The 21,176-nt window shown below is 45.3% G+C and overlaps 1 protein-coding gene across 1 annotated transcript in view; it reads left to right on the forward strand.

Moving 5' to 3' along the window:
• The window catches only part of tnn (tenascin N), a 63,341-nt gene that overhangs the window by 14,551 nt on the left and 27,614 nt on the right, over positions 1 to 21,176 (forward strand). The window contains exons 4-6 of the mRNA XM_079819194.1: positions 13,871 to 14,134; positions 16,770 to 16,952; positions 17,036 to 17,125. Coding sequence (XP_079675320.1) covers positions 13,871 to 14,134; positions 16,770 to 16,952; positions 17,036 to 17,125 — 537 coding nt within the window. The remainder of the gene's footprint in view (positions 1 to 13,870; positions 14,135 to 16,769; positions 16,953 to 17,035; positions 17,126 to 21,176) is intronic.

Consider the following 21,176-nt stretch of genomic DNA (forward strand, 5'->3'; position numbering starts at 1 on the left):
TGAACCGCTGATTCGACTCACTGATTCATAACGCTCTGAACCGCTGAATCGACTCACTGATTCATAACTCTCTGAACCGCTGAATCGTCTCACTGATTCATAACGCTCCGAACTGCTGAATCGACTCACTGATTCATAACGCTCTGAACCGCTGAATCGACTCACTGATTCATAACGCTTCGAAGCTTCATGAGGCCGTGTTTTGAAATCGTCAACACTATATAAGTCGTTATTTAGGGTTTTTTTGCGCACAGAAACTATTCTCGCCTTCATAAAGTTATTGTAGAGCCGCTGTAGTGAGATGGACTTTGTAACTTTAGTCTTTAGTGTCTTTTAAGGGTCTTGAGAGTGTAAAGTTGAGCCAATGGAGGCCTTTCAGAGCATCAGATTTACACTAAAATATCTTCATTTGTGTCTGAAGATGAACGGAGGTCTGACGGGTGTCCAACCACATGAGGCTCAGTCATTAATGACACAATTTACAGTTTTGGGTGAACTAACCCTTTAATAGTGGGAATAAAGTGTTTAACGGGTAGGGTTAGGGATAATTAGGGTTAGGGATAATGTCCTAACAAAGCAGCATCTATTTATGATTTTAATAAATATAGTCATATACACTGAATATGTTGTTATCCATGCATACCGTTTTTATATTATACTACAATACACTGATGATGTGTAATAATATCTGACACTATTTGCACTTGAGATTCATTTTCAATAGTAAACTGACTAACATGTGCATGATTCACTAAAAATAACCTGTTCATAGTCTTTCATTCAGAATTTGGACTACACTGCTCATGCTGTGTGCTATATTTATCTTAAAGTAAATCTCAAGTAAATTATGCAAAAAGATGATTTAATATTTACTTGATTATTGTAGTTTGTTTGGCTTACTTACAAAATGCTGAGTTAAAAACAACCCAAGTTGGGTTGAAAAATTGACAAACCCAGTTTTATTTAACTCAACTATTGAATGAAAATGACTATGGCTGGCTTAAAATGAACCCAAAGTGTGTTGGAAATTAAAAATCAGACATAATTACTAGAGGCAACAATAATAATCAAAAGGTGAACATTTATTAATACGCAATTTAATAAATGTTTAGTTTTATTATGTTAATTATTCATTAAAAGTATTAATAAATGTTTATTTACAACATATTTTGGGTTAATTTTAAGCAAGCAATACAGTCATTTTTAAACAATAGTTGAGTTAAATAAAACGACCCAATCGCTGGGCTAAAACAACCCAATCGCTGGGCTAAAACAACCCAACCGCAGGGTTAAAACAACCCAATCACTGGCTTAAAACAACCGAATCGCTGAGTTAAAACAACCCAATCGCTGGGTTAAAACAACCCAATTGCTGAGGTAAAACAACCCAACTGCTGGGTTAAAACAACCCAATCGCTGGGCTAAAACAACCAAACCGCTGGGTTAAAACAACCCAATCTCTGGGTTAAAACAACCCAATCGCTGAGTTAAAACAACCCAATCGCTGGGTTAAAACAACCCAATCGCTGGGTTAAAACAACCCAACCGCTTGGCTAAAACAACCCAACCGCTGGGTTAAAACAACCCAATCGCTGGGCTAAAACAACCCAATTGCTGAGTTAAAACAACCCAATCGCTGGGCTAAAACAACCCAATTGCTGAGTTAAAACAATCCAATCGCTGGGCTAAAACAACCCAATTGCTGAGTTAAAACAACCCAACCGCTGGGTTAAAACAACCCAACTGCTGGGTTAAAATATCCCAATCACTGGGTTAAAACAACATAACCGCTGGGTTAAAATAACCCAATCGCTGGGTTAAAACAACCCCTTCACACGGCTAAAACAACCCAATCGCTGAGTTAAAACAACCCAACCGCTGGGCTAAAACACACTCTAAAAAATGCTGGGTTAAAACAAAGTGGTTGGGTTAAATATTTGCTTTAAACAAGCCAATCGCTGGGTTTGTCCATTTTTAACCCAACTTGGGTGGTTTTTAACTTTATTCTTAAGTTCTGGAAACTTCCAGGAGCACAAAAAGTGCATCTCAAATATAATCCTTTTGAGTCAAACCAACAAGCACCAAACTTGAGTTATAGATCAATGCAAATAAATGCTTTTATTTAAAAACAGGCATATAATGAGAAACTGAGTACTAAAATGTACCTCATGCCTCTCTATACATGCTTTATTTGAGAGGATTCTGCCAGATAAAGTAAAGGGCAACTTTTCTAGTTCAAGCTTCGACATTGTGCAAACTTCACAGAGTAAGTGTTCTGCTACTCCTATAGTTTCCCAATAAATGCTTATATAAGGGCTAATTGCACACTTAGGTAGTTCATTTGCTCGTATTAACTGTTTTTCAGTCTCCTGCTGGAAGAAAACGGTAAAAGATAGGCCTCATTAACGCGAGGGAATTGTTTTTCATCAATCCTCTGTGCTCCATGCCTTTCGCCCTCAGACCGTCAGATAGAAGTGGAGTGCCTCAGAGCTGGAATGATGGATAGATGAGCTGCGTTTCAGAAAATATTAGCCATGGCCAGAGCCTCAGGGTGTGACATATCATCTGTGTTAACACTTCTGAAGGGCTTCTTAGGGGACTGAGGGCTCAGTGTAATTTACTCCAAGAATGATAATAGTAGGGAGTTAAAAGCAAGCACAGCAAACTAGTCAAACAGATCAATTTAGCTGTTGCATTCTCATGATCTTGACACTAATTGGCTTTGGAATATTACTCGAGGGTTTCAGCTGTCCGTAACTTGCCTGAAATATTTTCCATATCTAACGCTATAGGGAGCTGCCATCGTTAATAAACCACACTCGCTCATGCGTATGGGGTGTTTCTGACTGCTAAAATCTTAGGAGGATTCTAGGATGATGCTTTAAAAGTTATACCACGGACACCAGAAGCAATAAAACACATGGGGTTATTATATTAAGAGGTATTGTTAGAGTTTAAAAGCTCTAGTACTTTTAATAACCAAAACAATGTCCAACTTTATTTTTATGCGTGTGCCATTATTATATCATGCTTCTGCTAGAATGGAGTAAAAATGAGCAGAAGTGTTTGAATATTACACTCTAAAAAATGCTGGGTTAAAAATAACCCAAGTTGGGTTGAAAATGGACTAACCCAGCAATTGGGTTGTTTTAACCCAGTGGTTAGGTTAAATGTTTGCTTAAAATAACCCAAATGCTGGGTTAAAACAACCTAATTGCTGGGTTAGTCAATTTTCAACCCAACTTGGGTTATTTTTAACACAGCATTTTTTAAAGAGTGTATATGTTTTGGATAAACATCATAAGAGTATAAACGGAATATTCTTTTAAAAACTAAAACAAACAAGTTTGGGGTTGGTAATATTTTTAATTTTTATTTTTAAGTCTCTTATGCTCACCAAGCCTGTATTTATTTGATCAAATTACAAAAATATTGTGAAAAATAATTACAATATAAAGCCATTGCTCTAATATGATGATTTGAGGCTAGATAAATATTTTGTAATATTATTAATGTTGAAAACAGTTGTTCTGCAGTGTTTTTTTGCAATTCAAAGGATGAGTTCACTTCAAAATGAACATTTCCTGATGATTTCCTCTCCCCATCTCATCCCAGATGTTCATGTCTTTCTTGCTTCAGTCGTTTTTTGAAGAAAACACTCCAGGATTTTTCTGCACATAATGGACTTCAATGGGAACCCTTTATTTGTGTAAAGGTCAAAGGTGCAAAGACTAAATCAATGACCTTTACACAAATAAAGGGGAAACAACGATGACGGACGATTGTAAAGTTGGAGGAGAACATGAGATGGAGTTTTTCGGCACTTCCACCTGCGTCATGTGACCTTTCAGACGTGATGACATCATACGAACAACACTGAAGTCGAGCGTCTGAGGTTAAAGTGTATAAATGTGTGTGTGTGTTGTAAATGTGGCGATGGTTTGTCTAGATCAGACTCTATTCCTCGTCTGTGATTGGTCAGAGCCTCTGAAGCTCTTCCTCTGAAACTGCAGTGATTTGGACCTTCAGCCGTTGGTTCCCATTGAAGTCCATTATGAGCAGAAAAATCCTGGAGTGTTTTCCTCTAAAGACGACTGAAGAGAGAAAGACATGAACATCTGGGATGAGATGGGGAGAGGAAATCATCAGGAAATGTTCATTTTGAAGTGAACTCAACCTTGCTCAATAATTTCTTTCAAAACAACAACAATAACAAACTTTTGAATGCTAGTGTATAAATAAAGAAATGTGTGTTGCAGGCCTAGACTGACTGGATTACATGGAAGCGATTACAAACACACACAGATTAGACCTGAATGAGAAGCAGAGAGAACACCATGAAGCGAGTCTACGTTAATGGTGTATATGGTCGATCATCACAAGATGGCAGCTTTGTTCTGCCCACAGTGAGTCTGGTGGCTTTCAGTGGAAGTCTTAATGGCAGATTAACACAGCGCAGATGTCGGTTAGGTTTAGATTTACCTTCTATGAACACAACTGCTGCTGCCACAGGCTTAGACACGGCATACAAAGTCAGAACAGATTTGTGTAAAGTGATATTTCACTCATTTAAACGATTGCGACATAAAACAGATCACAATAACATGCAATTAAAATGGCATTTATGGTTCTTTAAAGATACTTGCTGATGTTTCCCTGGCTAGAAGAACCATCACTGTTGATTTATGCGAGTGTGTCCACGTCCAAACAGAACGGTGTTGTAATTGTAATTTAATTGCTTTGGTTATCCCTCACAATCAATCAGAGGGAACGTGTATTTCCGGCACTCATGCTTTCTTTCCAGCTGGCTGATGATAATTCATTAGTTCTGCTGGCCTTTTGGGTTGTTATGTACCGGTGAAATTGTAACCGGCAAACCCTGGAGAGAACGGCAAGAGCGGCCATATTAACTGCCACTGGATGGAAAGGCTCCTGCAGAACCGAAGGAAAACATTTGACTTCCTGCCCCCTCGCCATGTGGAACAATGTCCAAACCTGCTGTTCATTCTTTCCTGGGTAATGCGGTCTCCACAGCACCCTTTTCTCCCCCTCATGGATTTTCCCCCTCTAACAGTGTTCCCTTAAATCCAGCATCTCCTTTATGTTTTCCCAGTAATCCGGTGGGTTATGTGTTAATGGAAACTTCGCTCCCTGTCCGACTCCGGTTGGTTTCTCCGTCTTTTCGTCCTCCTCTGATGTGCAGTTTTGATCTAATCCCTGTACTGACGAAGCTTAAAGCCAGTAATCTCCCTAAAATAGCCAGCGAAGAGTTTCAGTAAACCTCAGGATCACCTGGTATTTGGCAAGATGAGCTGCACAAATGTGAACAAGCTTAAGAAATGTCATGTTTTCTCACGTTCATGTCACATTTGTAGGACTTTCTTTCGTCTGTGGGACACAGAACTTTTACAAATATATTGAATGAGTATGGGGACTAGAGTCCTATTCGGACAGGATTAGTTTTACATGGGGAGGTGGGGGTAAAGTAATTATTACCAGAGGTTCTCTGTGATTTTAGTCCCGTCCAAATGTGCCATCTCGGTAATCATTACGGACAATGTCAGACTTTTACACTCTTAAAAATAAAGGTTCTTTGGCGGGGTGTATGGTTCCATGAAGAACCTTTAATATCCAAAGAACCTTTCCATTACACAAAAGGTTCTTTGTAGCACAGAAAAGGTTCTTTAGACTATAAAAGAGTTAGTAAAAATGGTTCTTTAAAGAACCTTTCACAAAATGGTTCTTCAGGGAACCAAAAATGGTTCTTCTTTGGCATCGCCATGAAAACGGCTCGGGTTATGTATATAACCCTTGTTCCCTGAGAAAGGGAACGAGCACTGCATCGGTAACGACGAATTTGGGGACACTCCCTAAGCAACAGCGCGTCTGAAGTATGAATGAAATCAGGCCAATCCTGATTGGTGTTGCGTCATGACGTAACTATGACGGCATACCCGGAAGATACATATAGGGCAGCCCAGGCATAGTAATGGCAGTTATCGCGATGAAGCATGCGCTCCAGGCCTGCCGAGGTGTGGCGACGAGATGCAGTGCTCGTTCCCTTTCTCAGGGAACAAGGGTTATATACATAACCCGAGCCGTTCCCTTTCGAGGGAACTCCCACTGCATCGGTAACGACGAATTTGGGGAACGAGTACCCACTAGGCCACACCGACGGTAGTACCAGTCCTAGTGTGAAGCCGGAAACCGGGCACAGCTAGGACTGGAGTACCCTAGCACCGGGCGTCGCAGGGAGGTGCAGACTATAAAACCTAATAAAGGTGTGTGGAGTAGCCCATCCGGCCGCCTCGCAAATGTCCTGCAAGGGGACCCCAGAAAGGAGGGCCACCGAAGAGGCCATGCCCCTGGTGGAATGTGGCCTCACGGCCATAGGTGAAGGCAGGTTGCGCACCTGATAGGCCGTGGCTATTGCCTGGACAATCCAGTTACTAATAGTCTGGGTTGACGCAGGCAGCCCCTTCTTAGATGAACCAAAACACACTAATAGCTGCTCAGACTTCCTCCACTGCGCAGACTTCTCCACATATAATTTAAGGGCTCTGACCGGGCAGAGCAGGTGAAGCCTCCCTTCTTCCGCCGTCACGTGAGGCGGAGGATGAAATGCCTGAAGAACCAAAGGCCTGACCACGTTTGATGGCACCTTGGGCACATAACCGGCCCTAGGGTGTAAGATGGCCTTCACTTCGCCAGGGGCAAACTCCAGGCAAGTCGGCGTAAGCGCCAAGGCCTGAAGGTCCCCCACCCTCCTCAGAGAAGTGATGGCTAAGAGAAAGGCCATCTTAAGGGTCAAGCTCTTTGGGTCTGCTGACTCTAGTGGCTCGAAGGGGGCCTCAGCCAATCCCTCGAGAACCACTGCCAGGTCCCAGGTTGGGACTCTGGACCGAGCCGCAGGCCTCATCCTCCGAGCCCCACGGAGGAACCGTACAACCAACTGGTGCCTACCCAAAGGCCCATCACCCAACGGTGTGTGGAAAGCCCCAATGGCAGCCACGTACACCTTGAGTGTGGACGGGGTAAGCCCTGCAGAGAAACGATCTTGGAGGAACTCCAGCACTGAAGCCACTGGGCAGTTAACTGGGTCCACCTCACGCTCTCTACACCAAGTGGAAAACACATTCCACTTGAGGCTGTACAGTCTCCTTGTAGATGGAGCCCTGGAACTGAGTAAGGTCTCGATCACATCGGCTGGCAGGCCAGCCTCTAGGTATCTGGCCCCCTCAGGGGCCAGACCCAAAGGTTCCATAACTCGGGCCGGGGGGTGAAATATCGTGCCCCCTGCCTGAGACAGGAGATCCCTCCTCAGAGGAATCTCCCAGGGTTGACCTGCCAGCAGAGATATGATGTCCGAGAACCAAACCCGAGTCGGCCAACGTGGCGCCACCAGAAGCAGGTTGGCGCCTTGTCGACGGACCCGCTCCAGGACTCCCGGGAGCAGAGCGATCGGGGGAAATGCATACAGACGTAGCCTCGGCCATGTCTGCACCATGGCATCCAGCCCCAGAGGGGCCGGATGCGTGAGAGAAAACCACAGTGGAAAGTGGGTCGTCTCTCGAGACGCGAATAAATCCACTTCCACTGGGCCAAATCTCTCGCACATGGCCTCCACCACCTCCGGGTGGAGTCGCCATTCCCCGGGCCTCAGCCCCTGCCTCGACAGGATGTCTGCTCCCTGATTTTGGACCCCCGGGACATACATTGCCCTGATGGACAACAGTTTCCCTTGGGACCACAGGAGGATGTGATGCGCCAGTCTGCATAGAGGGCGCGACCTCAACCCCCTGATGCCGTGCCCCAACCAGTGAGGGAGGCGTCTGTTGAAACGGATTTCCCGGCAACAGGACGCTCCCAACACTGGCACCTGGGACAGAAACCAAGGTTTCTTCCATATGACTAGGGAACGAAGGCCACTGCGCGTTACCCTGATCATACAGAATGGATTTCCCCTTAAGGAAAGCCACCTGGTTCACTTCGTATAGGGCATGGTGGCCGCGGAGGTCCGGGAAAAAGCTCTTCAGAGCTTTGTAGACCGCCAGCATTTCCAGGCAAAAGATGTGCCAGGAGAAATGCCGGGTCTCCCACAGACCTCTCGCAAGGCGGCCGCCATGACCACGTCCCAGCCAGTGAGGGAGGCGTCTGTTGAAACGGATTCCCGGCAACAGGACGCTCCCAACACTGGCACCTGGGACAGAAACCAAGGCTACTTCCATATGACTAGGGAACGAAGGCCACTGCGCGTTACCCTGATCATACAGAATGGATTTCCCCTTAAGGAAAGCCACCTGGTCTACTTCCGTATCAGGACATGGTGGCCGCGGAGGTCCGGAAAAAAGCTCCTCAGAGCTTTGCAGACCGCCAGCATTTCCAGGCAAAAGATGTGCCAGGAGAAATGCCGGGTCTCCCACAGACCTCTCGCAAGCGGCTGCCATGACCACGTCCCAGCCAGTGAGGGAGGCGTCTGTTGAAACGGAATCCCGGCAACAGGACGCTCCTAACACTGGCCCTTGGGACAGAAACCAAGGTTCTTCCATATGACTAGGGAACGAAGGCATCTGCGCGTTACCCTGATCATACAGAATGGTTTTCCCCTCGAGGAAAACCCCTTGATTCCCAGCCATCACTGTAAGGATCTCATGCAGCAGGCCAAGAGATATTCTGTTGGACACAGCCGCAATGAGCCCCAGCAGTCCTTAAACTGCTTCACAGTGATGCTGTGGCCTAGCTTCCTTCTAGAGACCACCGCCCGTATGGACTCGATACGTGCGGGAGACCATTGTGCCCCCAACGTAGAGAATCCCATACGACTCCCAGGAACACAGTTCTCTGAGAAGGCGTCAACACGCTACTGCGTGTAGAGTCTCAAAGGGCTAGGCCGCCTGGAAGAACCCGATATTGGTACGCTTTGCCCCCAAAAAGCGAACCTCAGGAACTTCCTGTGACACAGAAGGATGGATACAGGGAAGTATGCGTCCTCTTCAGACCCATCGTGACAGACCAGTCCTCAGACTGGATCTGAATCACAATGGAGGAATTGCTAAGCATCTTGAATCTGAATCTCCTCAGAGAACGATTCAAGTACCTCAGGTCTAAAGTTGGACACAACTCGCCATCCCTCTTAGGAACTATGAAGTACCGGCATTAGAATCCGGACTTCCTGTCTGCCAGAGGGACCCGTTCTATGGCCTCCTTGGCTAACAGGGCTGTACTTCTTGTTCCATAACCCGAACCTGCCCTGGGCCGACCACAGTCCGGACCACCCCGTTGAACTTCGGGGGAGGAGAACCGAACTGAAGCCTGTAACCCAGCTCTACAGTCTGCAGGACCCACGTAGACACACTCGGAAGGCATGACCATGCGCCGAGATAATCTACTAAGGGAACCAGCCTCTCGAGGCTGGCCTCGGGTGTCAACCGAAACTCATTCCCGACCCCCTGAAGCGGCTAACCGGCAGGGAGCAGTCGAGAACGTTTTTCGGTTGGCGCACACGTTCGCTGCCCAGTCGCAAGTCCTACTGGAGGCGACGACGGCGGCGTGCGTGCGCGGGAAATCAGTGAGGCCCGAAGCGTCTTTGACGGCGGGAACACAACACTGATTTCCCGAGAGCTCCTGGGGGAAAACGACCTCGGTCGCTCCTACCCGGGAGAGGGGGCTGGCCAGCAGGGGCCTCATCTAAGGGACGGACACTGCGATTAGCCCTTGCCTAAACCTGATGTGTCCCGCAGGCCACAAGGCGGCAAGAACGACATCACTTCAGGAGGGCTCCATCTTAGATGAATATTCAGTTCACAAGTTAAACACGCTTGGGTGACAGAATTAAAGTATCCAATTTATCAAAGTCGGATAACACGACACTCAATTCCTTGGAATTAAATGCCATCATAATCACCAACCCCGTGCCAACTGAACTGAATGACAGGCTGCATAAAAATACATCTAACTCCTCAAAGTCAGATAATATTTTAATTTAATTCCTCAGAATTAAATGCAGCCACAATAAGGTGAAAAAGTCTGAATGATAGGCTGAATATCTAACTCCTCAAAGTCAGATTATATTTTATTTAATTCCTCAGAATTAAATGTGGCCGTAATCATCAGACAAACTGTTTATTTGTATTATATGGACTCATAAACCCCGCGTTGCCTCAGCAACGTGGTTCAAGCCGTCATAATACAATTGGCTTTCATCCCTCGAGAAAAAAAAGCCAAACAGTTTCAAACAATACGGTGAAACATGGTCTGAATGACAGGCTGAATATCTAACTCCTCAGAGTCAGCTCATATTTCATTTAAATCCTCAGATTTAAATGCAGCCATCCAGTATCTCATGCACACCGATCGCGTGTGTTCACTTTAATTGCATATATAAGGAGTGCTTCATGACTTTGACTGCCTCGATGCTGAGCGCGTCTAATTCCTCAGAATCAGACCGCTGAAGCATCGGGTCCTCCGCCCCGGGGGAAGAAGCCGCAGCGCGGGCTTCCACACGGGGAAGGAGAACATCTGAACTGTCAGACAAAGACTGGGAAGATGCCTCAGCAGTCCCAAGTCCCGCTGACAGTCCATCCGTGAGCCCCATGACCGGCCTCGCCGCACCGCCTCGGCGGATGCGGGACCGATCCACAGGGCTCACGAGGCTGGCTGGTCTCACTGAACACGGCCAGCCGAGAGCGGAGCAGCCTGAGTGTCAGCTTTCATAACGCTCGTAAGCGGCTCCCTCGAGAGCCGCCCGAGTATGCTGAACACCCAGACACTGCACACACAGCAGGTGTGCATCCGAGCCCGACATGTAACGGGGACACGGATGCACACACTGCTTAAACTCTCTCACTTTCCAGTCGCCATTTCACACACACTTTCACTTTTTGACAAACAACAATAAATAGACAGACAGATTTCACACAGAGCGCTATGCTGAAGAGCGATAACTGCCATTACTATGCCTGGGCTGCCCTATATGTATCTTCCGGGTATGCCGTCATAGTTACGTCATGACGCAACACCAATCAGGATTGGCCTGATTTCATTCATACTTCAGACGCGCTGTTGCTTAGGGAGTGTCCCCAAATTCGTCGTTACCGATGCAGTGGGAGTTCCCTCGAAAGGGAACCCCTTTTTGGTTCTTCCTGGCACCTTTATTTTTAAGGGTGTACCTTCTGTAAAAAGGTCCGGAAAAATGACCTTGGGTAATACTAATCCCGTTCGAATAAACCCGCTGTAAAAATGTACTGTAAAATTCTATAATTTCCTGTTTAAAAGTAGTTTTTGGCACGTTTTGCAAGCATGGAGGCGCTTGAAGAAGCATTCGGTTGTGTTGTAGGCGGTGGGGCAACTCTGTGGCAAACCTCCAGTATTTTCCGCATACCATTTAAAACAAAAGAAGATCGAAAGCACTTATTAGAGGCACAACACTTCTTTTAGCTCTAAGTAAGTGTCTATTACCAACACAATCCAATCAGAATCATTAGACTGGACCTAACTGTTTTAAAACTGCCTCTGAAACCGATGTTCTCCCCAAACCGAGATTAAACACAGCGTTTCCTCCCTGCTCCAGTTTCGCGTTTTTCTTGTTGGTGCCATGTTGTGTGTTTGCTCACGTGATAACAGGAAGCAACGTCATACACACATGACGACGAGGAGGTTACTGTGGTGCGTAAAGCGAGTTACCCCTCACACTTCTGCTAGTTTTACTGAGATGTCTTATCCCGTGCAAATTGGCCATTAATATTACAGACGTCCTGAGGTCAAATTACTTTACCCCCACTTCAACATGTTAATCCCGTCCGAATAGGGCTTATGGCTGTCAAGCTCTAAAATGGCACCATAAATGTATAAAAGTGTCCCATGTGACTCAGGGTCTTGTGATGAAACGGCTCTCCTTGGTGTATTCACGAGAGAAGAAGCAATTAATTCGTTTTTCTTTTGAGATCTCTTCAATGAGTCAGTTGATCTAATGGCCTGAATGATCTGATTCTAGTTAAGCACACTGACTATGAGCCTCTAAAAAAAGCCTGTGTTTTGCAGTTTCAGTATTTCGACTTAGAGATTTCATTTTTAATTCAGTGTTTTATTACCAACCTCCTCCAGTTTCTCCTGAAGCCGATACAGAAGTGAGTTAAACTGCAGTTCATGGACTGGCCACTAGAGAGCGGCTCCAGAAGGAGCAGAATCTCATTGAGCTCGTGTTAAAATGGCCAACTTTACAGCAGAAGAACACATGTTTACAGTCTGGGACAAACTGTGCTTTTGGTCTGTATGGCTAATTTTGCCCTTCATGACGACTGTGAGGGGGTGAATTATTTTATAAATAATTTGTTTACATCATATAAAGCCTTAAAGTCCTGCATAATTAAGGGCGTGGCCTCTTTGAGTGACAGGTGGATTGCCGTTTGTCTGCTGTCTGTTAGTCATCACCTCAGCTCCGCCCACGTCCCGCCTCTTTGCCCATTTTTTGTTATCCGTCCATATTTTGTTTTACATTCTATGATTACTACACATGTAATTATTATTTTTTGTTTACATTTACTAGCAAGTAAGAGTGAAATTTAATTTCTAAGTGAAGCTTGTTTTAAAGTAAATCTTACACTCAGAGGGGAAGATTGTCAGTGAATAGTGATTTATTTTGGTCTGTTACTTTTTGGTGAACAAAAAACTCCCCCGATATTGACGAAAACTTCCGTCATTTATGAGACAACGGCTGCGTCCAAAATCACATACTCTCTTGAGTAGGTACTTATTTTGAATAAGTAATAACTTAACGACCGCTAAAAAGTATGTTCTATATAGTATGGATGTGCGTAGATATAATTCGGATACATATACATACGCCATTATCATGTGACCTACCTGCGTCAGTTGCGTCCCTTCACCTCCATTCTTAAATCCTTCTCTTTTATGAGGATAGTGAAGTCGGACATACTACTTTTGTCACAAACCGCTTTTCGCCTACTATATATTAGGGAAGTATTGATTTTGAATGCAGCCGTAACGCCGACCCAGGAAGTGGTATATGATTGAAGCTTTGGAGGTGTTGTTGAACTCGACCTACTCCATCTATGTTTTGTTCATCGTTCTGAATCCGATCGAGATGAAGTCTTATACAAAAACGCATTTTTTCCAAAGTCCTTTACAAGATGTAAAATAAGTCTCTGATGTCCCCAGAGTGTGTGTGTGAAGTTTGAGCTCAAAATACCCCACAGATCATGTTAAAATTGTCCCTTTTTGAGGGTGAGCGAAAACGTGCCGTTTCTGTGTGAGTCCCTTTAAATGCAAATGAGCTGCTGCTCATGGGGCGGAGCTTCAAGAGCTCATGTTAGCAGCTCTGATGACCTCATGCAGACAGGAAATTAAACTGTTCAGCCTTTTATGATCAAACCGGTGTCGGACAATGATGGAGAGACTCCAGAAGAAGAGACAAAATGTAGAATGAGACAAGACGTTCCTGAAGGGTTAGTTGATGAATTTATGAGTTAACCATCTTCAGTCATTGATTAGCATATTCTGTCATGAGAATCTCACCCCCTTTGTTGTCCAGGGGACGGGGTTTATATAAGTGATGTCACTAACCCGGGAGGAAGCTTGTGTAGTCCCAACCAGCCGTTTGTTGTAGTCCTTAAAAAGAGATTTCTGTAAAAGAAAATATCTCCCTTTGCTTTGAGGTTTGAGCGTCGTAACTTTGCAGATGTTGTTTATGCTCAAACAGCGACACTACACACTCATTACACAACATTACTGGCAGGCAACTTTTTAAATAAACACTAGTGGGGAAAGAGTTAATAAACAGGATCCCAATGTCATCTGATGTTAAAGAATGCTTATAAACCCACAGTGTTGACAACATTGTTTCATACTTCAGTTCTAGGACCGAAAGGCCTCCGTCTGATCAAAGTCACAGATGTATCCCTGCTGGTGGAGTGGGAGTCTGTAAGAGGAGCCGAGTACTACATCCTGTCCTACTATCCGAAGGGAGACGAGGGAGCCATTAAAGAGGTCCAGGTGGAAAACACGAAAAACTCCTACCTGATCACAGGCCTCAGACCCGGAGTCACGTACATAGTGCAGGTGTACGCTGTCCTCCGAGGCATCAACAGTGAATCCGATGAGATCCTGGCGACAACCGGTAAGAATAATTGCTTCAGATATACTTGCAGTCATGCAGTATTAGAGCTTAAAATAGATTGTATGTGTCCAGTGCTTAGCATACAAAAGAAATGCCAGATGTAACTAAGCTCAATAGCCAGCCAAGAACACATGAATGTTTGCAGTGGGATGCAGCATTTTGATGTGGTCAGACTCCCATGAGAAAGTGCTGATCATCTGGATGTGATGACAAAAAGACGAATGGTCAGCATGGGACATTGTCAGTCACTGGTTAACAAAGAGTTTGAGTGTCTGAAAGCATTTCCTTCACAGAGATGAGAAGGGCCAACTCAGTCTGAAGTGGTAGAATGCTTGGCCGTAACTCATTTCTGTCATCCGGTGGCAGAATGTCGAGGACGGACGCTTTTAAGGGGAGTGCAGGAGACATCCAATCAAAACTATGAAGGAAATGGCAATGGATTTGCATTCATTTGCATCATTTCTGCAGGAGAAAATAATTTGCAGACAAGAAAATCAAGCATAACATTATGACTGAATATTGTGTCCTGAAGGGACTCCATGGATCGGACTTGTTTGTTCAGCTCATCCCACAGATGCTCGATTGGATTGAGATCTGGGGAATTTGGAGGCCAAGTCAACGCCTCAAACTCGTTGTTGTGCTGCTCAAACCATTTCTGAAGCATTTGTGCTTTGTGGCGGCGCATTATCTGCTGAAAGAGCCACAGCTACAGGGAATACCGTTTCCATGAAAGGCTGGACATGGGCTCAACAATGCTGAGGTAGGTGGTGCGTGTCAAAGAACATCCACATGGATGAAGGACCCAAGGTTTCCCAGCAGAACATTGCCCAAAGCATCACTGCCTCCGCCGCCACGCCTTCTTCCCATAGTGAACCTGGGGCCATGTGTTCCCCAGGTAAGCCACACACACACACCCGGCCATCCACGAGATGTAGAAGAACACGTGATCATCAGACCAGGCCTTCTTCTATTGCTCCGTGGTCCAGTTCTGATGCTCACGTGCCACTGTTGGTGCTTTGGGCGGGGTCAGGGGTCAGCATGGGCACCCTGACTGGTCCATACACCACAAACTGAGATGCTCTGTGTATTCTGAGCCCTTTCTATCAGAACCAGCATTAACTTCTTGAGCAGTTTGAGCTCCAGTAGCTCGTCTGTTTGATCGACCACACGGGCATCAATGAGCCTCGGCCGCCCATGACCCTGTGGCCGGTTCTCCACTGGTCCTTCATGACCCTGTGGCCGGTTCTCCACTGGTCCTTCATGACCCTGTGGCCGGTTCTCCACTGGTCCTCCATGACCCTGTGGCCGGTTCTCCACTGGTCCTTCATGACCCTGTGGCCGGTTCTCCACTGGTCCTTCATGACCCTGTGGCCGGTTCTCCACTGGTCCTCCATGACCCTGTGGCCGGTTCTCCACTGGTCCTCCATGACCCTGTGGCCGGTTCTCCACTGGTCCTTCATGACCCTGTGGCCGGTTCTCCACTGGTCCTTCATGACCCTGTGGCCGGTTCTCCACTGGTCCTTCATGACCCTGTGGCCGGTTCTCCACTGGTCCTTCATGACCCTGTGGCCGGTTCTCCACTGGTCCTCCATGACCCTGTGGCCGGTTCTCCACTGGTCCTCCATGACCCTGTGGCCGGTTCTCCACTGGTCCTTCATGACCCTGTGGCCGGTTCTCCACTGGTCCTTCATGACCCTGTGGCCGGTTCTCCACTGGTCCTTCATGACCCTGTGGCCGGTTCTCCACTGGTCCTTCATGACCCTGTGGCCGGTTCTCCACTGGTCCTTCATGACCCTGTGGCCGGTTCTCCACTGGTCCTTCATGACCCTGTGGCCGGTTCTCCACTGGTCCTTCATGACCCTGTGGCCGGTTCTCCACTGGTCCTTCATGACCCTGTGGCCGGTTCTCCACTGGTCCTTCATGACCCTGTGGCCGGTTCTCCACTGGTCCTCCATGACCCTGTGGCCGGTTCTCCACTGGTCCTCCATGACCCTGTGGCCGGTTCTCCACTGGTCCTTCATGACCCTGTGGCCGGTTCTCCACTGGTCCTTCATGACCCTATGGCCGGTTCTCCACTGGTCCTTCATGACCCTGTGGCCGGTTCTCCACTGGTCCTTCATGACCCTGTGGCCGGTTCTCCACTGGTCCTTCATGACCCTGTGGCCGGTTCTCCACTGGTCCTTCATGACCCTGTGGCCGGTTCTCCACTGGTCCTTCATGACCCTGTGGCCGGTTCTCCACTGGTCCTCCATGACCCTGTGGCCGGTTCTCCACTGGTCCTCCATGACCCTGTGGCCGGTTCTCCACTGGTCCTCCATGACCCTGTGGCCGGTTCTCCACTGGTCCTTCATGACCCTGTGGCCGGTTCTCCACTGGTCCTTCATGACCCTATGGCCGTTTCTCCACTGGTCCTTGGAGCACTTTTGATAGAGACTGGCCACTGCAGACCGGGAACACCCCACAAGAGCTGCAGTTTTGGAGATGCTCTGACCCAGTCGTCTAGCCGTCACAATCTGGTCAAACTTGCTCAAATCCTTACGCTTGCCCATTTTTCCTGCTTATATAACGATGTAAAAATGTATGAAGCTGTTTATTGTACATGACAGATATCGCCCCGATCTGCTTTTCTCTTCAGATGTGTCTGGTATTGAAGGAATAAAGGTGCTGGGCCAGACAGAGGACTCCATCCAGGTGGACTGGAAGAATCCCGGGATCGCTGTGGACTACTTCAAATTGACCCATTCTCGCCCTGATGGTCAGGGAGGACAGGAGAACGTGGCAATGAGCCAGGAGGCCAGGACCATGCACACCATCGTGGGTCAGTCTGCCGTAAAGCTGAGCCTCAGACATGTTGAGTTCAGTGGCTGTGTAGTGAGAACAACATGAATGTGTGTTTTTCAGGCCTCAATCCAGGAACAGAATATCAGATCGGTATACAAGCGATCAAAGGTGAAATCGAAGGCAAGCCATCGTATGCCACAGGGGTCACAGGTCAGTAATGTTCCTCGGTAGCAATGCATTAAGTGGAAAATAAAATGCCACTTATATTTTTCTATTTTCCATTGACTTCTGTCCCCTTAACCCAAGACAGAAACCTTTTTTTTATTATTACTATACAACATTAATATTTAATATGTTTATCAACCCGCTTCGTTGTGTCACATTGTAGGGGATTTCACATTTTATTATTCTTGTGGGTACATTTAATGCACAATGAAGGTGAAACCTACGTCTGTATATAAATTACAGCTTTAAAATATACTGAAAGAAATGGAGGAGGTGGAAAATAAAAGATGCAGAAATCAGATTATTGTCCTGATGTTGATGCTAGAGATAGGAATCTTTACCACAACAATCTTTTAATGCTTTAATGCTTTCATACTTTACTATCAGAAAATATTTTCTCCTGAAAGGGTTCAGTGTCCAATGGTAGTTAAAATTTTTACAACCCAGTGCGCAAGACAGATATTTTCCTTGTCACCATAAATCAATTAAATTGCTTCCTTGACTGAAAAAAACAACAAATCCCTTTTTATTATTTTACCCAGGGCCATTGAAATGTGGCAGTTCTAACATTTCTTGCTCTGAAAAAATACACATGTCCAAAACCAACAAACATCCCTGAAGAACCCTAGAGGCATGGGTTTCTGTATTATTATAGGTATCTTAGTGGTCGGAGCGGCAGATATTTAAAAGCTAGCGCTCCAGAATGCTGTCGAGCTGATCGTCTGCCAACAATGAGACCTTTATACTAACTAAACCTGTCAAAGGATGTGGAAATAAATTAGTATTGTGGTCTGTAAACCCCCATTAGAAGTGTGCAATGATGTCTAATGAAAATAAGTATGTGATTTGTGTATGTCTGTGCCTTTTGGAAATGTTGCTCATATTATATCCCCCTTATTAAAATGTCAATTAGCCATAGCCCTTAAATCATTAAAAAGCATTTTTCATGTTTTAGCATTAAATGTAATTTATTTAGGAGCTGTAATGTTCAGTTTAATATTTATGTGACAGTGCTTTTGCCCAGTAATAAGATCATCCCTTCAGAGTTATGGTTAAAGACACAGAATTATGGTTGCAAAGAAAACTTATCATACATAACCGCAGTTATGTTCATGATTTTAATACATCAAATGTAGGGCAGGGTAATGCTACATTTGGCATCCAACATCTGGGTCTCTGAATTATTACTGTAAGCTTAAATATAGTTCACTGTGTCTGTTTACCTTTGGGAATTCAGCTCCTAGCCAAAGGGCCTTGAGATGGATAAACTATCTGTACTAATCGACTGATGATTAGAGTTTGCCAAGCCTCATAGTCAGCTGATCGGCTCGAAGGATGTGTGTAGGGCTGTTTTGTCTGAGGAAGTGTGCTGATAACTGACAGTATATAAATAAAGCTAAATATGAAGTCAGATAGTGGTCAAATAAGAGATACAGGCACACCTGTGTTTGTGTTAAAGCTGTATACGAGGGTATTCAATTAAAGTTTCAAGAGGTCCAGTCTTTTTATTTCCTTCCCAGGGGAGGTCCGGACAATAAATATATATTGATTGTCCGGACCTCCACGAAAAAGATAGGGGGGTCATTGGAAGTCATTAGCCGTGTTTCCACTGTCTTACGCTTGCTTATTTAAAGTTGGCAATTTGAGCGCAGATGAAGTGAGTTGGACTGCAGTGTGTGTGGGTCTCACGATATGAGCTCCCTAAAGTTGCATATTTACGTGTATGCCTGCATTAATATGTTTTGACCCATTTACAAGAGACTGGAGCTTACTCGGGTGTTCCCCGGTCCCTCTTACACTAGTGTGGGTCAGTCGCGGCTCCATGGTCACGTCTGCTTCACAAATGGCCGCTTTTATCATGTTGGTTTTGCGATCTCGCTAGTCTCCAGTGATTTCTTTCTGATAAACCTCCATTTGTTGGTGAAATGATGGTTTGTGTGAGGCGTGTTTAGTGAAACGCTACTGGAGCTTCTGGCCCGACGGTGGAAACACGGTGTGGTTTTGGGCTCGTTGCATCAGGTCCGAGGCTATTAGCCCAATTCAAAAATGTGCCTCATTATCCATGAAATAAACATGTCTTAAACCACCAGAGTTAAATGTGTCTTAGATACACGATAAGGGAAAACATAGGCGCCAAATCCTTTTTTTAAGTGCCACAAAAAAATAAATGGGTTTTAATTTTGTCATGCACTCGTTTTACAGCATCTGCATTTTCATCCATCTTGTGGATGTCCTGGAAACATGAGATTCATCTAAAGCAGGAACTGAATTGCTTTTCCAACTTGAGAACTACATCACAAAGAATCTGAACCATAATAATGTCAGCATCATTTGGCCAATGAGTATAGTTCGGTGAAAGATAAATAGTTCACATGTAGAGCTGTGTTGTTTGTGGCGTGGGACGTTTGTAGGTTAATGTATCAAATATGCCAATCAAAATGTGACTGTCCAAAAGGTTGCTACCCTAATATTGATGCTAGAAAGCGTATGCAATTGGCAATTGTGATTAAAAAACCTTTCATCATTAAAATAGTCTGCAGGATAGTCCGTGTTTCACACACTCTAAAAATGCTGGGTTAAAAACAACCTAAGTTGGGTTGAAAATGGACAAACCCAGCGATTGGATTGTTTTAGCTCCAGAGGTTGGGTTAAATGTTTGCCCAATGTGCTGGGTAGTTTTATTTATCTATTGTTTAAAAATGACTGCATGGCCGGCTTAAAATTAAAAATCAGACACATAAGGCAGCAATAATAATCAAAAGGTGAACATTAATTAATAAGCAATTGAATAAATGTTTATTATTTAATTTTTGGTTCATTTTAAGCAAGCAATATATTCATTTTTAAACAATAGTTGAGTTAAATAAAACTACCCAGCAGGTTTGGCAAACATTTAATAAATACTGGGCTTTAAACAACCCAATCATTGGGCTAAAACAACCCAACGGCTGGGCAAAAATAACCCAATCACTGGGCTAAAACAACCCAAACACTGGGCTAAACCAACCCAACCAATGAGTTAAAACAACGCAACTGCTGGGCTAAAACAACCCATTCACTGGGCTAAAACTACCCAAACACTGGGCTAAACCAACCCAACCAATGAGTTAAAACAATGCAACTGCTGGGCTAAAACAACCCATTCAATGGGCTAAAACTACCCATTCACTGGGCTAAAACAACCCAATCACTGGGCTATAACAACCCAATCACTGGGCTTAAACAACCCAAACACTGGGCTAAACCAACCCAACCAATGAGTTAAAACAACGCAACTGCTGGGCTAAAACAACCCAATCACTGGGCTATAACAACCCATTCACTGGGCTAAAACAACCCAATCACTGGGCTAAAACAACCCAATCACTGGGCTTAAACAACCCAATCGCTGGGCTAAAACAACCCAATCACTGGGCTAAAATAATCCCAACCGCTGGTCTAAAACAACCCAATCACTGGGCTAAAATAACGCAACCGCTGGTCTAAAACAATCCAATCGCTGGGCTAAAATAACCCAACCGCTGGTCTAAAACAACCCAATCACTGGGCTAAAACAACCCAACCACTGGGCTAATACAACCCAATCACTGGGCTAAAACAAACCAACCGCTGGGCTAAAACAACCCAATCACTGGGCTAAAACAACCCAACCGCTTGTCTTAAACAACCCATTCACTGGGTTTGTCCATTTTGAACCCAACTTGGGTTGTTTTTAACGCAGCATTTTTCTTGAGTGCACGCTGCCATGGCTCCGGCCCTGGTGTTATAGCACATTTAATATTTGATTTCTGTTGCACATATTCTGAGCCACAGTGAAATTCTCCTTTTCAAAACTGCTCGGGTTAGTGTGAATTTAATATGTGACTGCCCCTTTAAACTGAAGGTAGCACCACATCCTTTGGGTCTGTTCCTGACAGCCATTAGAGGGGCTCCAGTCGACGGTATTTCCCCTCCGCTCAGCAACTTCTGAATTACAGCACCAGATACTCCCACACATAGTCTCAGCAAACCGTAGGAACAGGAAATGGGTTTTCAA

The sequence above is a fragment of the Gobio gobio genome, assembly GCF_949357685.1.
Source record: "Gobio gobio genome assembly, chromosome: 6".
NCBI lineage: Eukaryota > Metazoa > Chordata > Actinopteri > Cypriniformes > Gobionidae > Gobio > Gobio gobio.